We start from the raw sequence: 19,369 nt of genomic DNA on the forward strand, positions 1-19,369 counted from the left end.
GCAGAGAATAGACAGAGGATACGGCAATGTAATGGGGTTTTATTCCCCTTCCTACCCCTCCAAAATGTCAGTACATTCAAAAGTGTGTATCCAAAAAATCACAGCTGAACCAAGCTACAGCAGTTTACACCTTTTATTCCTGTGTTGTGTAAGAACAGCCTATTTCTAGCAGACAAAGTAATGACTGAAGTGTTGGAATGGAAGGATACAGGCTCTTCAGGAAGGATGGGCAGGGGAGGAGTTGTGTTCCTCAGGGGTTGGTGTTGGGACCAGCAGTGTTTAACATTTTTGTTGGTGACATGCACCGGGGCAAAGACTGAGGCAAGCTTCGCCTCATCCATCCCTCCTCTGAAGACTTCACCTGAAGTAAAGATGCCACCCACAAGCCACGTAGTCCCTTCGCCTGTCACATGGATGGCGGAACAGGGACAGCTCAAAGTTTCCAGAGGGAGCAAGCCCAGGGGGCTGCTGCGATCCCCGCCAGCAGCAGGCGCACCAGCAGAGCTTGCACACCTCTGGAGATGCCCTGCTCTCCAGAAGGTGCATTAGTGAGAGCACCACCCAGAGCAGCCCCAGGACACCACGCCCTGGCATAGCACAGGGCCAAAAGCATGTGGTGATCACCCGCCTCCCAAGCAAAGGTTTATCTCTGCAGCTAAGAGAGACCGTTTGCTGAAGACATTGTGCAACAGGGTGTGGTAGAAGGAAGTGTAGGAGAGCAGGGCAAGAAGCTTGTGATGGAGAGGTATTTGCACAGCACAAGAAACCCTGCTGTTCAACACTTCTCTGCTCTGACCTTCTCCTGCTAACAGAAATCCCAGCATCAACCCCCGCTTCAAGCTCTCAAACTGCTTTGAGTGCTCCCAAGTGGTAACACGTGAGCCTAGCCAAAACCAAATCTCTCACAACATGCCCAATTATAAAATCCTTTCCAGAAGTCATCTATCATCCTGAGCTCATGTTACTAAGATAAACCTCTCCTCTCTCCCCTTCTCTTCTGCAACAGGAGGTCTAGGAAGCATAGTGAAGTGATCCCCATGAGCTGGAACTGCACATACAAGTCCAGGTATTTAGCAATGTCCACATGAGTGAGATGCAGGTCTCCAGGAATCCAATTAGTTTGTATGAACACATCCAAAAAGCTCACATAAATGGACAGGAGAATTTGATAACAACTGCAACACCGTTTCCAAAGCCATACATCTTCCTGCTCCAGACCTCTCTTTATGTCAAAGGAGCACAGGTTTCAGTTTTTATTCGGTCTCCAACCTTAAAATCAAACGAGCAAAGGCACCTGAGTGTACACTTACATGCACACAGCCATCCTAGGAGCTTTGTCTGGAGTCCCACAAGTGTGACTGAAGTGCCACCCTGCCCTTCTATCATGTCAGCACCTACACAGGTTCTGTACATATTCTAGATGCATCCCCATACTTTCTGAATTATTAAAACCTTTTTATTCAGAGAAGACATTTTCTGAGAAAACTGCACTGTTCTCCTCTACCAAATCAATATAAAATATCAAAGATAATCTTCATGCCAAACCAAGAAGAAAAACACCCTGTCAATTTTTGTATACAACCTTGCCTTTTGTTTTCAAAGTTGGGCAAACAATCATCTCTTTCCATTTTCAATTGCTTCAAATCAGTAAACAAAAAGTATCATTTTGCAAAGCCTCCGACTTCATGTGTTCTCTGTTTGTTGTAATAATTTAGTGCAGATGCTGTTAGCGCCTACTTGTTTACGCGGACTGATATCCACGGGGACATCATCTTCAAAATGTGGCATTTTCACAAATGGTTTGCTGTCTAAAACATGACAGTTCAATATCCATCTTCATCAGTCTCACACTGAACTTGGCAGAGCGCAGGTTCTTTCTGCACTGCTCTTCTTCCCTGCATTACTGGTTAGTAAAAGGGTTTCTTCCTGTTTCTTCCCCTCCTTGTGACAGACATTTTTCTCTGGCTACCACAACCCTTGTAGCATGCTGTCATGCTATCAGAAAATCTGTATATTGTGCAACCACAATGGTGTGGTGAGAGCTCGTGTGCCACTCCTCATGCTTAGAGCAGGGCTGGCTGTGAGTAGCTTTGCTACCAGCACTCCCTCCCTGGCTAGCATCCAGGTGAGAGCATGCAGCCTGAATACAGTGCCCTCCCCTTCAAAACTCTATCTTTTAGGGATCCTCCCATCCTCTTCCCAGTCGCTGTCAAAATGAACAGAGCTAGCTGTGAGTGATTTGCCCTTTCTCTCAGAAATTACTAAAACAAGGTAGTTGCATCAACACATCATCTCTTCCAGTGCTGCTCCTCGTGCCAGAGTTTGCTGCTGCTCCACCTCCAACATCACTGGCGGCGGAGGAATAGTAAACTGTGGCACAGGGACCAGCTACGTGTAACTACTGACATACTACTATCTCTTTGCAGCAGCCCTTCCTTTGCAATACTCCCATTTATCACTCAAATCCCCTGTTGCATACTGTGCAAGCATAAGGTGGTGCCCAGCGTTCCTGTGACCATCGACAGAAGAGACATCAAGGGATGTCAAGTAATAAAAGACCTGCTAAATGGAATACAGGAAATGGGAGATAAGATACAGCTCACTGTATGGACACCCCTTCTGAACCTTTGTGCAAACAGGGTGAGAACTGCTATGACCAGCATGTTGGACTCCACAGGCTATGACAGGAAAAGCAGAAGAGGCAGCAGGTGCATCTTCCCAAGCTTTTCAATGCGTTTTCTGGGTGTTCGGTTGTTTTCACTTGCTTCTTTCACTGCTGTTGGGCAGTGCATGCTTTCCTTTGCCTAAACAGACCAAACCCCCCTATCATGCACCTGTCCCTGTTACCCCACAGGCTGGGCAGATCCTCATGTAGGATCTGACATGAGGATCAGCCCTTCCGCTGTGCCCCTGCCAACAGCACATTCCTTTCCCTATTACAAGCACAACACATGTCCAATGAATTGGGAGAGTGTGTGGGGGGAGCCCTGCTCTCTCTACCTGTTTTTCTTTTTTCCAAGAATTGACTGGCCTTCCTTCCCCCAGCATTCCTGACAGAGGCGAGAAACACTCCATAAGATAAATGCTCCTCCCAAGCAGCTTTTGAAGGGTGAGTTTTGGGTTTTATTTTTAAAAAAGCACACTGCAACAGAAGACACAAGCCTAAGAGCTCAGAAGGCACCACTGGCATTCCCCAGTCTGATATCCCGGATAGTGCAGGGAACAGGCTGGTCCCCAGAAGGGTGAAGGGAACTCTGCTTTCATGATAGGGCTCAGTAACCTGAGGGTATACACTTTGTCAAAGGTCATATTTTGTTCAGGAGAAAAGCCTTATCTTCCGTGATTTCTTTAAACAGGAAGAAAAACCCGAACAACAACAAATCAAACCAAACAGCCATACATAAGAATTAAAGGGGGAGAAGGGGTAGCTCGCTCCATTAGTGAACGAATAAAGTGAACCCATGTGAAATGTCTTATTCCTATGGAGTAACCCTTTTCTTCATGCTTTCAGTTGCCTATTTTTTTGTGATTTAATAGAGGAGCCAGGAGATCTATTCTACCAAGCATTATTATTAAACGACCTGTTAGAGTAATAAAGACACATTGCCTCTCTTTCTTCTTTCTCAGCGTGCAGGGATAATACAAGCAGAGTTGTTTTACACAAAGACACGAGACCTCCCACGGCCAGCACCCTACCAGCTATCCTCCACTATATTTAGGAACACAAGCAGCTTGACATGCTACCTGAGTTTTAGGTTTCTATTAGCCATCTTTACTGACAGAAGCACAGTCTGTACCTTTAAATAATACCGAGTGTTCACATAGAGTACTTTGGCTAATAATGTTCTGCAGAAGTTCATCTTTTCTGTAGAGCAGCAGGCTAACGTCACTCAGAGCCAACGGTCAGTGAAGTATTAAAAATTCACTGTGCCTCTCCTTGTGAGGCAATAGAAAAGAAAGTAAAATGTCTTGCTTTAGTTAGAACAAAATTACATTTGATTTTACATGTTGCAATTGCAATTATCCTTGAATTCAGCACTGGGAACATTCCTGAAGCTGTTTCACAGAAATAACTATACCAGGTCTTTTGGTATTCAGAATGAGTAGAAGAAATATCAACGTTATTGTAAAGTCTCACTGCTTTCAAATTCAAGGAACTACAACAGGGCTTTCATTGATCCTTCCTTGCTTTTTGGAACCATGAATACAGCAAATTGTCTATATAACTATGTACACATACACACTTTGTGGCAAAGGAAGAATAAGAGTCACCTGCAACCACAGCAAGCCCTGAGGAACAGTGCACTTACACCTGCTGCCCTCTCAATTAGCCTATTGTAAGCGTGTTCTTGTGCAGCGCGGAGGTTAATGGGGGTTTAAGATGCAGAAAGTGTTTAGCACTACCCAGAATAAGATCCGTATTCAGCTTTATCTGCTGTTCTGAAGAAAACTCAGTGGGCCAAGTTAACCAAACAATGAAGGCAACTGCTAACATCAATGCTAATTTTAGCCCCATTTTCATCCTCTCTAAGCCCATCTATACTGCGTGGAGTATTTATTCTCAGGTCCATAATGTGTTGTGTAGTTAACCGTGTCATTTCATTTTAGGTTTCTTTAAAAGCTTATGACAAATCTTTTTAAATGTCATGTTAATCCAAACACAGTATATCGCTATATCCCAGGCCTAATTCCAAATATTTTGCCATTATGTGTGATGAAAAATACAGTCTGCTTTGGCCAAACACAAGTTGATGAGGAAAGTGCATGAACTAAAAAGACTAGGCTGGGCTATTCCCAGTTCCTTGGGAAATCCTGTGCTGGAAGGATAAAATAATCATTAGTATCATCTATGAACCACATGCAGAAGAGTTTTAATATTGGATATTTAAAGTAGAGAAAAAAGCAAGTAGAGAATGCAAAGAGAATGAATTAAGTATTCTAAGAGAAACCTGAACCCTTCCAGGCAGAGAAACACCAGCCTACCAGCTGAGACTAGCCAGAACACAGCAGCAGGTTCATTTCCAGGAGCTGCTCGTGAAAGGTGCCGTCAGAGGCCCTCAGTCCTCAGCTTTGCCTCATTTCAGCCCACACTGATCTGCCGAACCAGCTGCAGCTGTGTGCTAACCTGGAGTCACCTCGGATGCAGGTATAACAAGAAGCCATGTCTTCAGCCCAAGGACCGGTTCGCCCTCCTTGGTCATCCTAGCACGAAGGAGCAGTGAGGATGGAGTGAGATCCAACTGCAGCTGTGGGAAGGCAGTAGGAGGTGGCGGGGAAGGGGAGCATCTTCCACTGCATTCCCTCTGCAGGGCTCTGACTGCAGACTCAGAGGGCAGCTCCCTCCCCAACATCCACAGGGACTGTCCAAGAGGCACAGCCACTGTCAGTGCAATCTCAATCCTCTGAAATTTCCCCAGGCACCAGCGCTCACATATTTCAGCAATAACCACTACCTTGTAAACACATTCCACATTCCTGTTGCATTAAACCCCAGAGGCCAAATGCAAAGCTGAACGGCCTCTTGTCTAACTGTTGTACGAGGCTCCCTCTGAAGGGGTACACGTGGCAGGCTTTTAATTGGAAAGGACCTTGTTTAGCCTCTTTTGACCCTTCCTAATTCAGTCCCTCTTGGCTTTCAACGGATAATTGTTTTCGTGAGCCCGAATGGGAGGCAGGTGAGCCATGGGCTCCTTCCTATTTCCTCCACTCAGATCACTTCCAGAAAAACAGAGCCCAAGATTTGTAGTGAAGGTCACAGCAATACATGACTACTGCAGGGGTTTCAGGTGGGGGAGTCCAGTTAAGTTGGACAGTCTTCCTAACCCAAATAATTTCTTACATGAACATGCTGGAAGGTTTTCTGACCATGCCACAATAAACATTATTGCTGAGTCCTTTCATCTTTGCTCAGAACCTTCCTCCACAGCCTGTAATGAAAATAACCATCAGGATTTCACAAACGTAAAAGCCTTAATTTTTTGTCATTTACTCCCTCATGACATGCTCTTGCAAACTTTTCATTCTTACTATCCATTCAGGACATATTTTGTGTTTGAAAGACAGAAGGTATTTTCCTGTAGCTCTTCTCTCACCATATACTTGCTGGTCTGTGCTCCAAACCACACTCTATGCTCCAAAACAAGCATATGGTCAAATGGAAAGAACTGCCACTTGTTCAGATTCTTGTTTCCCCCTTTGCTGCTTCCCTGCAGCAATAACCTCAGTGAAAATAACCTCTGGCTAGTCATGCTGCATGTTTCACCTCCAGCTGGCGCTTCAGACTTGCAGACTTTAGATGTTAATACCCTGAATGCTACTTAATAGTTTCTACTGCTGCCTTGTCAGAAGTCCAGAGCCAAGTCTCTAGTGTGCCCTACACCACTTGCACAATCTCTCTCATTCCTTTGGACTGGAAAGAAGAAAGTATTTGCACATGCCAATCTGTCCAGGACAAGCACAATGAGCACGTGTGCTCATATAGTCAGAACATTATATGCAAAAATGTCACATGCAGAATAAAATGAGGAGAGGGGCTGGAGAAAGTACAAGAAAGGACAGCACTGGAGAGCTCACACCTTCCCTGACAGTGTTTATTACAGTAAGGGACGTAGTCACTGAGAGGGCTACTGCTCCTCATCTATCCAGAGCAGCAGAATACACTACCAGTCACAGTATCATACCAACTGTGCATCTAGCCCTGGCAGCACTTTCATCTTCAAAGCAGAGCAGGAGGACAGGTGATAAATGTCAGTATACAATGCTGCTACTCCTCAGGTTTAATTTCCTAAGGAAATTTACTCTATCCTCCTCTGACCTGAGAAGCACTTTCCTTGCGAAACACCTTGCTAGTTTGACATGCCTTTTATCCATGGCTGCATCTCCCTCTAGGCAATGGAGAAAAGAAGACACTTCAACTAGTAATAGGTCTAAACCACGTCACTCTGAGGGGACACCTCTTTGTGGAGGATAGACGGAAGCCAGGGTTACCTAACAGCTCATGGTTAGGTACTCTGCATTCCCATCCCCACCATCCAAGTAATCCCCAAAGACTACACAGGAGCCTGAAAATCATCTCTAAAAGAGGTAGAAAAGACCCATTTGGAGACTTCTCCCGTTCATCCCCAGGCTCTCTTCTTTGAATACGCCACAAATGTTTTACTTCAATACTCAACAGCCTGATGAGATGCAGGTCATTAATTTATGACTATGACAAGATTATTATGGTTAAGTTAACATGTGCAGGCACTTAACTAACTCCTGTTGGGAAATATTTGTCATTAATTCAAAAATTTCCTGCCTGCAATTTGACAAATGCAGCGCAAGTGAGCTGCAGAAATCCAGCACGACATAAACAGCTCTCATCTGCCATCACCCTTACAGGTGACTCTATGGTACTTGAGCTCTGCCTGCTTCAAAGCAGCACAGCAAAATGTACTGCAGCATTCATAAATGAAATGGCACTGGAATTCAGATACTAGAAAAATCTAACTATGTTCTTCCAGACGCAGGAAAAGGAGCAGAGAGGTACTCAACCTCCCCTTGGGGAGCAAAAGGGCGACCACTGGGAGAGAGGGTGGCAGCGCAGCATTTCTAATTAAACCTCAGGAAGCAAAGCTGTGTGAGCAAAAGCTGCTTGTGTGGGCTTTCCTCTCACCTCCTGTGGGTCTGCTGTGATCCCAACTAAGTCAGGTGGTGCAGGGTAAAATCACTGAAGTGGTTTCACTCAGGAGCAACCTGTCTGTCAGGCACAGCACAGATATTCAGGGCCATCTCACTACCCGTGGGTGAGGGGACTCCCTGCCTCAAACTGCTGTGCTTTGCTTGCTTTCCCAGGGAGGTAGATTTAGATTAGATATTAGGAAAAAAACTCTTCACTGTGAGGGTGGTGAGGCCCTGGCACAGGTTGCCCAGAAAAGCTGCGGCTGCCCCATCCCTGGCAGTGTTCAAGGCCAGGCTGGATGGGGCTTGGAGCACCCTGATCTAGTGGAAGGTGTCCCAGCCCACGGCATGGGGGTTGGAACCAGATGATCTTTAAGGTGCCTTCCAGCCCAAACCATTCTATGGTTCTGTGAGGCAGGTGACAAATCTGTGTGTACAGAGTTAGTCACAACAACAAATCAAAACTCACTTCTAAAATAACCACGGTACCTTTGAAGGGTCCCAGCATTTTTGGCTTTTCCTGACCCCTTGGGCAGGTCCAAAGTCAGTGGTGAATCATTTTTCCCACAAAGGCTCTTTAACTGTCTTTTTGCAAGACCTATCGCTGTCAGCCCCTTCCCAGGGGCTCCATGCATTGCTTTGACTTTTTCAGTTCTCTGTCCCAAGGAATGGCATGTTTTGGTACACTTCAATCTCTGCACTTCACATGGGTGTGTCAGGATAAAACTTGGGGACGTACTACCAGAGGGGAGAACAAACACTCCATATAATCCTTTCACAGGCTGATTAAAGTCCTATTTTGAAAACTATTCTATTTTTTTCCTATCACTTTGACTGAAATGCTATTCCAGAACTCTGTTAACTGTGATGGCTAGAAATTCCTAGTCAAAATGAACAGCCTCTTTATCTTTGTGCCAATGCAATACTTTCATTGAACCAGCATTTCTCTCCTGACACAGGTATTAAGAAAAGATGGCCACCTCCCATTTCAGCCTTTATCTGCAAAGCCAAACATGGCACCTTAATTTCTTCCCAGAGATAAACTCTCCAATCTCCTGGCCATTTTACCCTTCTCTGCATCCATCCCACCACAACCCCACCTCTTCTGGCAGCCAGATGCCCAGAAATGGACACTGGATCCCAGGAGGCATCTTTAGCTAGATGACACAAAGGTCATTCTTGGATTTAAGCTCCCCAGCTCCTACTTAGACTTGTACAGGTTAGCAGAAGGCAAAGAGGAAAGCATTCACCTTCCACCTCTAGGCCATTCTCAACTCCCAAGGACATGTTTGAGCCATTTACCCAGATCACTGATGCTGGCTGCCAGCATCAGACTACAGGATCCATTCCAGCTTCTTTTCAAACCCCAAAGTGCCAGCGTATGCTCCCTTGGCTGGACTTGCAAGGGCCCAGCCATCTGTGTTCGTACAGAGCATCTCTGGCGTAGGTGTAATGGGAAAATATTTTGCCTTTTACATACAGCTGGCAAATGTACTAGCTCAGGCTTGAGGAAAACCTGACCCTCTTTCCCTAGGGGCCCCCTTCTTTTTCACATCTTTTTTTCAGGCATTTTAAAAATATTTGTGAGTCATGGAAAACGGCAGGAAATTCGATGTCTAGCAAAGCTCCCAGCTCTGGCAGAAGAGCACTAGTAAGAGGACACTATAAGGCTTTGTGAACAGAGGAGAGATCAGTAAGAACCCGGAGTGCCGGACAACTTAATCTCTCAGGTCCCACGCTATTGTCTGAGGGTGCTGCTTTACTAGAAAAGCTAGATCAAAGTGACTAAAGAGGTTTCTGCTGTTAACTGTCTCCTCAAAGTTGTTGACCTTGAGACCAGAACAATTAAATGAAATGTGAAGCACCTCCTCAAACAGATATGTCTCCTTCTCTGTCCTACATCACCTAAACACACAGTAGTGTGAAGTTACACACTTGGGAGAGCCTTTTGTAATAAAGAACATCCTGAACTGCACAACGATCCTGCTGTGGTATGGATTTTTTCTCTCTTCTTAAGTGGACACATACGCTGTGGGTCCTAGCAATCGATGTTTGTGCTCTCCCATGTGTATGATAGAGGAAAAAAAGCCTAGGATACCAAATTGCACATGCAGACTTTGAAAAGCAGCTGCTGTATCAGGTATGCAATGTGAGACTCTGGGAATTGTTTTTCTGAATACTAAGTGTGGAAAATATCAAATGAAGCTGCACTTACTCAGCCTCTCTGAAGAAATCAGCTCCTGAATGCCTTAGAGTCAGCACTCAAATTTAACAGCTTCATATTAGAGATAATTAAAATATATGGCTTAAAAATAATCTGGTCTTTTATGCCCCTCTTCAGAACCTACCACTACAGCCTCCTGTGCAAAAAACCTATGAACTTGCAATGTACCTGTCCTAGAGATGTGCCGCCAGATCTTTGGCTGATGTCATTTGTCAGGCCTCTGGTGAAGCTAATTGGAGCTGTACCAAATCATATCAATGAAGAGCTGAAACATACTGTTTATGAACTTCTGAGAAATGCAAGTTAAACAGTTTGTATTCAGCTGGATACAGTCCATGTCACTGATCCACCCGGACTGTGGATGCAATCCATGTTTTCCAAAATATGAGAAGTGTATTTACTGTGAGGAGTGGTCCTTCAGAAAACTATCATGCCAGCCCTGTACCAGCACTAAATACGGACATACTCGGGGGTAATTCCCACCATCTTTGCCATCTGTGAGTAGAGAAGGCCACAGCAGAAAAAAGACGATTTTATTTTCCCTAAATTATTTTCTAGAACAGTACATTGCTTTCATTTCAAATTTCTCAAAGGCTCTCTACGTGTAACTTATCAAAGGAAAACAAAAAGCAGTAAGAAATCCCATTGGGTTACCAACCAGAGGCAATGATTGCCTGCCTCTGCAGACAATACACAATTAGAGGGACTTGCTGCTTCCCATTTTGTAAATGTGCTTTGAGGAGCCAGTTGCAGAGAGTGTGGCAACTGATAACTCTTGATCGCTTAAGGATTTCTCTTTAGCTAATCCTACAATAAATTCACTAGAGAAGTTCAGAGGTTGTTTTCAACACTTTATAAACAGGCACCACAAGGAACCAGGGAAGACAGTTCATCTTTCCACTTTTTCATTTACCATCCAATGAAACTTTAATAAGTGCAAAGACAGGTCAATACTCCCACAACTGAATGTTGTGCATCTGTGTAACTAAGAAATGCATTACACCTATAGGAAAACAACCTTTAAAGCACTCAGACATAAACTTTCTTCAGCTGCTTACCTGCGTACGCTCCTGTTTGCCAGATTCAACATAACACAAAAAGGCTACTGGTGTTTCAAAAGGGATCTGTCACGTCTCCAGGCATTTAAGTGGTGGCACAAACACCACAGGCGCTTTCAAGTTTGCATGGAGGAAAGTTTTGCTTGGGTTCGGCTTGGATAGTGCACCCTATGGCCCATCAGCCATGCTCTGCCTTCCCGAAGAGTGAGTTATTAGCACTGCTCCGATCCCTTCACCAAGTGATCCCTGTATCTAACGCCCGGGAGGAGTCAGTCAGAGGAGAAACCACGAGTATCCCCCAGTTGCTAGGAAACAAGCAGGGAGATCCTGACCTGAATTCTTAGTGGAGGCTGATGTTGCTCAGGAAGTGTAAGCTGGGTCCTTCCTGGAAAGTCAGGGGCTTGCTGAAAAGTTACTCCTGGCTTTGCAAAGGCTGCAGCGAGCACCACCCAGGGTAAAGGGACAGCAGCTGAGCTATTTTTATTCAAAAAGGGCACCTGTGGTGAAAACAGGAAATGCTCATGCAAAAACAGAGGGCAAATTTTCTGTTCTTTGTGCCAATTAACCTCAAAATGAGAACTCCGTATTTCAAATTTGGTCTTCAGATAAAGTGGGAGAAACCACGCATCATGTGCACAGCCTCAACATTAACAAATGCAATAACAGAGCATTAAACGTGTGAAAATCAAGAAATTAAGGTTATCCCAGACAGGTATGCTACAAAGCACAATTCGAAGCCAAACTCATAACATAGAAAACTAAAGAGAAACAAATCAAGGAAGTTAATGATGACACAACAACTCTTCATTTTCTTACCTTTGAAATATTTTTAGCTATTGCTATGCCACTATATTAATTACTCTACTTAGCTTCCAACCTCCTCAGCCTGCATTTGCTAAAAGATGAAAAGTAAGAGCTGAACCAGACCTAAAGAACTAAAGCACCTCTGGGTCCCCTAGATGGGGTATACCTGACCCTAGTTATCCTGTACAGTGGAAGGAAATAATGACTCCTCAAATGCAGCATAATGTAAATGTCTCACACAGACACGATTATTTGAGAAAAATGCCTGTTTGCTTTCTACTGACACCAAGGAACATCCATCCTCTTCACAAAACTGGCATAAAGCGATGCTGTGCACACCACGCATGGCATGGCTCCTGCCTGCTGGAGGGGCTGGTGAGGCCTGGAGGAATGAGGGGTGCTAGTGCAGAAACAAGTCCTGTCATTCCATCCACGTGTGAGCAGCTCCTTCCCTGCTTGGGTGGATGCTTTCAGTCCTGGACAGGAATACCTGTGAGGACCTGCAGCCCAGCCAAGGCAGTAGCTGCAATATCATCTTTGTAGAGCACATGCTCTGCGTGAGAGATTTGCCGCAGGTATACCTACAACCCCAGCTACCACATGGGCAAAAGCTCTTATAAAGAGGGGTCTCGGGCACAGGAGGACAGGCCTTAAAAAGGAATTCCTCCACAATTTGATAGCCTTTTATCTGTTAAAAACTATGTTTTCATGGAAGGAAAATGTACACAAGTGTCTTTGCAGAAATGCCAGACCATTTCAGCTGTGCAATGGCATGCCTAATGCTTTCTCCTAATGTGTGTAGTGTACCCCTAAAAAGGCATTCTTTTCGTTCAGTGGCTCAATACAGCTATGTTCAACACAGGCTCAGGGTCAGGCAACAGTCTCTTAGCTAGGCTTGAAATCTCTCCCTCCCTCATAAATGTCCGTATCTACTCAGGGAATCAGTCTATCCCTGCAGCAATTGTAACTGCCCAAAAGCAGATGAATATTAAGGTGCTTCAAGTACCTTTCTGAATAAGACCCAAGGCCTGATGCATTGATAGGAAAATCACAGTTCTTTTGCTCATTTCCTTTCTCTCATCTTTTTGCAGAAATAGGAAGAGCTCAGTATTAAGTCCAATCTCAAAAGCACTTAAATTTCCACACAAAACAGTCATGGATGTCATGACCCAGGGAGCAGCAAAGCTGAATTAATCCAGGTTTTAAAGATGGTCATAATAAGAAAACCTTTATAGGTAACCAAGCATCATTTGGAGGAAGCAAACTGAAAATTTAAGATGTTAAATCACCTGCTGCTAAAGACAAGCTTACCAGTTAGATGATCAGAATACCGTGCAAGTCAGAAACCCCAGCCCTCTGCAGTGCAGCTGTATTTGAAATAGTGCAAGTATTCTGAAACAATTTTCTTTATGAAAGGCCATCTTAAAGATACTATCACCAGAAGGCAAACTTATGCAGAGAACCTACCACAGAAATATCTGTGCTTTAGACAGTGCCAGATTCATTTTCTACTACAAATTCTTCTTTTGCAAACTAAGTGGAGTCACTTCAGTGCATTTTTTTCCCTAAAACCTCTTCCAAATGGCCTCAATGTTCAGCAACACAACAAGCCAACACTAAATTGTCTAAACTAATTGTCCCCTTTCAGGGACAAGAATTTCACATGTGACAGGGGAGATGACATATGAGAAAAATACTTCTGGCTTTTTCTGTATACAAACTGAAGGGCTGTATACACAGACAAGGACTGTCATGTGGATAGAAAGCCATGGGAGATACCTGTTGGTGAAGACAACAGTGATTCAGGTAGGTGCCACAATCCAGCGATCTTCTGGCCACAGATGAGCAAATAGCTCAGTCAGTGACTTGCCAGTGACAATCTTGGCAAAGATACCAATTATTGCATCGCCACTCATGTTCTTAGGTATTTTCAAACATAACCTAAATGCTGTGAAGACCCACTGGCAGTTTCAAACTTTTTCTATGCAGAAAAGGGGGTGTGAATGGTACATGGAGCAGAGTGGTAACAGGCAATAAAACAGTGTGAATGGCAAAAAAAGTGCAGTTTTATATCAAAGTTAGAAAAAAATGTAGACAGGAACAATGCCACTAGAAATGCTGATTCAAGGGAGAGCCCAAACTGGGCATCTTTATTCCCTCTTAACATTTCTAGTCATGTCTTGAACAGTAAGAACAAGTGAGTGGTAAAATGGATCTGGGTGGGGTACAGAAAAGCCATTCCAGAGTGTTAAAAATAGCCCGTCACATCTTCCTATTATCTAAACTGGCATAACTCCACCAGCTTCATTTTATGCCAGCTTAAGACCTGGCAGCCAAATGCACTAAGAGGAGTAAGACGAAGGTGGCAGTTCCTCTTACATGCTTCACTTTGCCTGCAGGCAGGTTTCAGCAAGGCACATGTCTGTTCCAGGGGAAGATAGTGAAGGATTTAATCTTCCTGATGCACACACAAGGATGCTAAAGTACCTAACTCATCAAACACACCTTGCAACAAAATATATTGTTAAAAAATTGCTTTACTCAGCTATGCATTTGTACAACACAGTTCAAAACTGGACATAGAAAGTCAAATGCTGCTGTCCAAATCTCCAGGCCAAGGTATAGCTTTGCAGTAACTGAGATAGTACGTAATCCAGTCACATCTCCACACACATCAGTAACACAGTACTGAGAAGTCTCCTGGTTGTTCAGATGCAGAAGGAGCTACGTGAAACACTGATTCACGCTGATGAATTGTAACCAAGCAACACTGCCAGCATCCCTCCAGCCCATTGTTCATCTGAGCTGGGGAGAATAGCAGCAGAACAGCACTGAAAACCTGCCAAACTCCGACTTCCCCAATTAAAGGATACCATCCCTCTAACACTAGATATAGCAAAGTCTTTAACCAAAACATAACAGAAACAAACTGTTACTTCCCTCTCAGTAAAAAGATAGTGACAACCCTGAAGGTGGCAAATTAATTCCTGTGTGTCCATGACTCTCTTGTAAATAATCTTTACAAAAGAAATAGTTCAAATTTACTTTGCACAAAAAGCACAGGGCAATGAATTATTCATCTGAGCAGAGGGACAGAAATACTGCCTTTTTTGTTAGGCTGGCTGTTGGATGCTGAGGGAAACTGAAGACAACTTTCTCAGCTACAATAACTACTAACAACACAGATGAGATGAAAAGGAAGGAGATACTTGAAAAATTCGTCCAGTGAGAGCTGGCAACCATTTTGCATTTAAGTGTCTGCAACTGAGAGTTAACACACAAAATACAGCCACTTTACCATCATTGACAAGAACCTTTCTATCAATGGAGGCACTAAAAAATGATAATACTGAATGTTTTGCTTTTATTGCAGTTAGGTCTGAGTGGTAAGATTGTCTGCTCTGTTTAATGCCACGGACCTGGACATCAAAACCAAAATTCATTGTAAAATGATCCACCATTGCTTTTAATGGGAATAAGAAGATGACAGAGTCTGTCAATAAAACTGCTTGTTACTAGAGGTCCTGAATTCTCAAGATGTGCCACAGTCCCCCCATTTTATGGGGGGTGGGGGAAGAAGTGCATCTATGAGTTAAGAATAAGATACTTGTTCTCATAATGTAAAAGGCTAATAGCTGTGTGCATTTCTCAGAGTATAAAAACCAAAGCACTGACCTGTAAAACAGGAACAGTAATAACATCTGCTAGACTTCTGGGATCTGAAAACACAATCCCTGAGAGCAAGTTTCCAAAAGAAAGGCTGGGCACTTACGTAAGATGCCACTTCCATTTTCAATGAATTACGCTTTTCTTTTGAAACTCTCGTTAAAAGCCTGAGTGCAAAACCACATACATTTCTCTTTGGGAATAAAAGCAATACGGTGAAGCGACAACTGCCACGGCATTGGCACAAAACCAGATTTATCAACACCTTTCAGCATTCAGGATATACTGGATCACATTCTTTATTTACTCCCTGTTCTTCATTTCCTACAAACCAGATTCCTAGATGTGGTCTTCTCATAGAATGGCTTGTGTTAAGAAGGGACCTTAAAGATCATCTAGCTCCAAACTGCCAATGGCAGGGACATTACTTCTCGATCCCATCATGGGGAATCAAGCAGTTCTGTATTCACTATTCGCTGTGGGGTATTATCAGAATCTCACACAGGCAGTAATGGTGCTGGTGCTTTGTCTCTCTGCTTGGCAGTTTAGGGTCTTTCTTATATAAGTTTTCAATGCTGCCAAAGGTTTTGATAGTTCACAGGACTTCTTACAGGGTCAAAGTCAGCTCCGCATGGCATGAGTTCCCACCAGCTTCCTCTCAGTTGTGAACAGATATTTGAAGCAGAACTTGGTCTCATCTTCTTCCTTCCCCTCATATGTCTGCCAGATGGCTTTATTTAATGTCTATTCCCTAGACTGGCTCTTAGATTGATTTTTTTCCTCTACATTTGCCATCTGCTGGTCCAAACAACTAAATGATACACTCACTTTTCAATCTCATGGCATTGATTCATTCTTGGTGTCAACTTGGCATCCAAAATAGTATGGCAGGCAGACCGGCAGATACAGGTTAGGCCTTGATCCACCAACAGGAATTTTCTCCTTGTGCCTTTGAGAGTCGTTACCACAGGAACAAAGTTGTAAGAGGCAAGTAAGCACAAAGCCAAAATGAAAGACAAGTACTGAGAGGAACTGAACCATATTGTCTTAACAATGGAAAGTGGCCTGTGTGGCTGCTATTGCCTGGAAGCTGGATTTTTAGCCCCAGCAGCTGGAGTTGTGTGGCCTTGTGCAAAGAGAAGACATCATGTCATGCAGCAGCTAAAGGCAGAGAACTGCATGTGAACTTCCAAAAAAAACAAATGCTGTGTGGAAACAAAACTTGACTTAGATCCTCCAAATTGTTTTCCAAAGCCTTGCTCTTTTCAGTGACAATGCATGGGGGCTCTTGTGAAATAACTGATGTGAATATGGGTAGCATGTCTGTGCCCTGCAGGGTGCCAAACCTGAGCAGCACTCCAAAGGAGAGGGAAAGGCCAGGACAGAAGCCCACAAAACTTCAACAGCAGCTGGCTGGAAAGGGTGTGGGGAACATGAGAGAGGCAGAAGGAAGGGAAAGATGCTGAGAAGTCTTGCTATGACCCCACCTGAATACCTAACAGCAAGGTATTACTGAGTCGCCTGAATGCATGTGTTTTACCCATCTTGTTACTTTAAACTCGGAGTTTTTTTAGAGATGGTTCCGTCTCTTGAGTGTTTGCACATTTGAAAGCACAATAGCTCCTTGTGCTGGCTGAGTCCTGTGAACGCCATGAGAATACAGTTAAATAATAAGAGCAGTAAAAAGCCTGGTGCTATTCATACTTGAGATCTTGCACGGCTCTGGACAAATCATAGCCACAGCAACACTCTCAACAAACACATTTTCTAGTCCTCTCATTATTATTGTTGCTCTCTCTTAAAGGTTTATATAAGACAGAAAACAACCCCATCCCTTTCATGAAAAAATATTAATTTCATTTCAAATCTGAATACCACAAAAGACCAGCAGTTTATCCAAATTGTCCAAGTGAACAAAAGCTTGAGAGCTCCTAGTTCAATGCTTCTCTGTATGTTTAAACTTGCATATATACTTGCCTTTTTCTGTTTCTCTTGTGGTTTTGATGGCTCAGCTGACATCCGAACAGCCTGCCTGCTCTCAGGTTTGCATCCCACAGTGAAGTAAGTGGGAACAGTGTGAGGTCTGTAGCGTCTAAATCCCTTAATGTTCAGACAAATGCTGATGCTACAGTGCTGGTGCTAGTTTTCCAGAGCTTCTAACTTCAGTTATGAAACCAATAAACCTACCCCAGCTGCTCAGTGTCCTTGGTCTCAGCAGCTCTGATTCCCTAATTACCCAGTGAGTGTCAAATCAAGTGCAATTAGACTCAAACACAACTGAGGAACAAGCTGTATAAATTCTTTTGCAATGCAAATTCCTTCAGTACTGAACTGTACGGCACTGACCTGCCTGCTCCAGGCCCTCGTGCCACCTGACACTTCATTCGCAGCCCAGGCTTCAAGGGAGTGGTGCTGAGAAACAGATTTCTTGAAATTCCCAAGCTGTTTCGTGTTCTTCACTTTACTGGTTCACAATCAGATTTCTGGTTGTCACCACCATGAATGGAAGGATGATTAAAATTCAGTGACAAGTTATGAAATGTTACATCTGCTCAAGAAGGTAGAGCAACCAGCCAAAAATAATGTATCACAGAAATGTGTAAAACAGCATCAGATCTAGCCGGAGCCAGCACAAGCCAGGTCTATATTTGAAAGCTGCACTGGTACAGATGTTAGTAGGTGTACTGAATAAAGGACAGAAGACTGTACCACCAGACTGCATGTCCATGGCAACCAAAAAAAGGATCTCCTGGGGAAGTGAGTGGTGACATGGGGAATAAAAGAGCCTTAGTCTTTTCCCTTTGTGTTAGGGCTAAATAGCTTTCACGTTACACAGAAAAACTGTTTAGGTTTGGGCCATGTTCGCTCCTAGACAACAAAAGCAGTAAGGAAAAAGGACAGCATGGCACCTTCAGTCCTCAGAGGGCTTGTCTAGCTTGCACACAGGCCCATCTCCTGCATGCTCACAGCAATTATTCCACCTAGACAGTATCTGATACAAACACACCCAGCCATATTACAAACAACCCATTATAATTTACACAATACAGTATAGTAACCAAGACATACGGTGGAGGCATGCAAGCTCAAGAAAGGCACAATAGCCTGCTATGCAGCTATCAGTATACAGCATTTAGGTACAAATCAGAATCATCTAGTTTGGAAGAGACCTTTAAGATGATTAAGTCCAACGATTAACAGCAGTGCAAAGTACCAGTGAAGCTCATTTCTCTTTGTGTATACAAGTTTATTCTGAATACATTTATGATGATTTCATTGTGTCTGCTATAGGCAAGGTTTAACAATATTTACCCTTATAACTACTTATAAAAGTTCTATTACTGTTGAAGGACAACACCCACAGAAAGAATTAGCAATTGCATAAACAATGGAATGACTGGTAACTCCATACAATGCATGGTGATACCAGTCTCCCCCATATGCGCCTACTCTTATGATTCAAAGGGCAACCCCTTGAGCTCCTGCTCTGCTGTGTACCCAAATGACCCTTGCAGAACCACCATCTCTCTCCATTTCCCTCCAGTTATCATTGGGGTGGCTTACACTGAGTTGAGCCCATGTGGACTCGCTGCTGGGCACCTGAATGCTGAGCTGCTAGGCAGGAAGTCAAACACAACAAAAGAAAGAGTCTCCATCTACCCTGCTGCTGTATGTAACCTCTGAAGTAGCAGGATGAAAAATGATTACAGTTACTTTTAATAATCTCCTTTTCTTATTCTTCCCTACCACAAATTTCAGTTTATTCCATTTGTGAGTCTGATGGTACTCTGCATGTGGTCCATTTCTCTGGCTCATTCCTGGTGCAGGTTCTACCTGGGCTTCCCTACAGGCATGAAACAATGACATCAAAAAGGGAAGGGGAGAGAAAGAAAACTGACACAATAGAGCCTTAACATACTCAAAAAGCCATTTGAACATCCAAATAGGAATAGAAACA

General features: G+C 43.7%; 1 protein-coding gene across 8 annotated transcripts in view; it reads right to left on the bottom strand.

Annotated features, from left to right (window-relative positions):
• The window catches only part of CRACDL (CRACD like), a 66,189-nt gene that overhangs the window by 32,517 nt on the left and 14,303 nt on the right, over nucleotides 1–19,369 (bottom strand). For 2 of the 8 annotated variants that reach the window (XM_065677668.1, XM_065677661.1), the window contains exon 1: nucleotides 5,126–5,266. The exons of 3 other annotated variants lie outside the window; for them this stretch is intronic. In XM_065677668.1, coding sequence (XP_065533740.1) covers nucleotides 5,126–5,163 — 38 coding nt within the window. In that variant the 5' untranslated portion in view covers nucleotides 5,164–5,266. Of the gene's footprint in view, nucleotides 1–5,125; nucleotides 5,270–11,273; nucleotides 11,340–19,369 lie in introns of those variants that run through there. 3 more of the 8 variants (XM_065677667.1, XM_065677662.1, XM_065677669.1) reach the window with 3 other exon arrangements.

This window comes from Lathamus discolor, chromosome 4, assembly GCF_037157495.1.
Source record: "Lathamus discolor isolate bLatDis1 chromosome 4, bLatDis1.hap1, whole genome shotgun sequence".
In the NCBI taxonomy this organism is placed as follows: domain Eukaryota; kingdom Metazoa; phylum Chordata; class Aves; order Psittaciformes; family Psittacidae; genus Lathamus; species Lathamus discolor.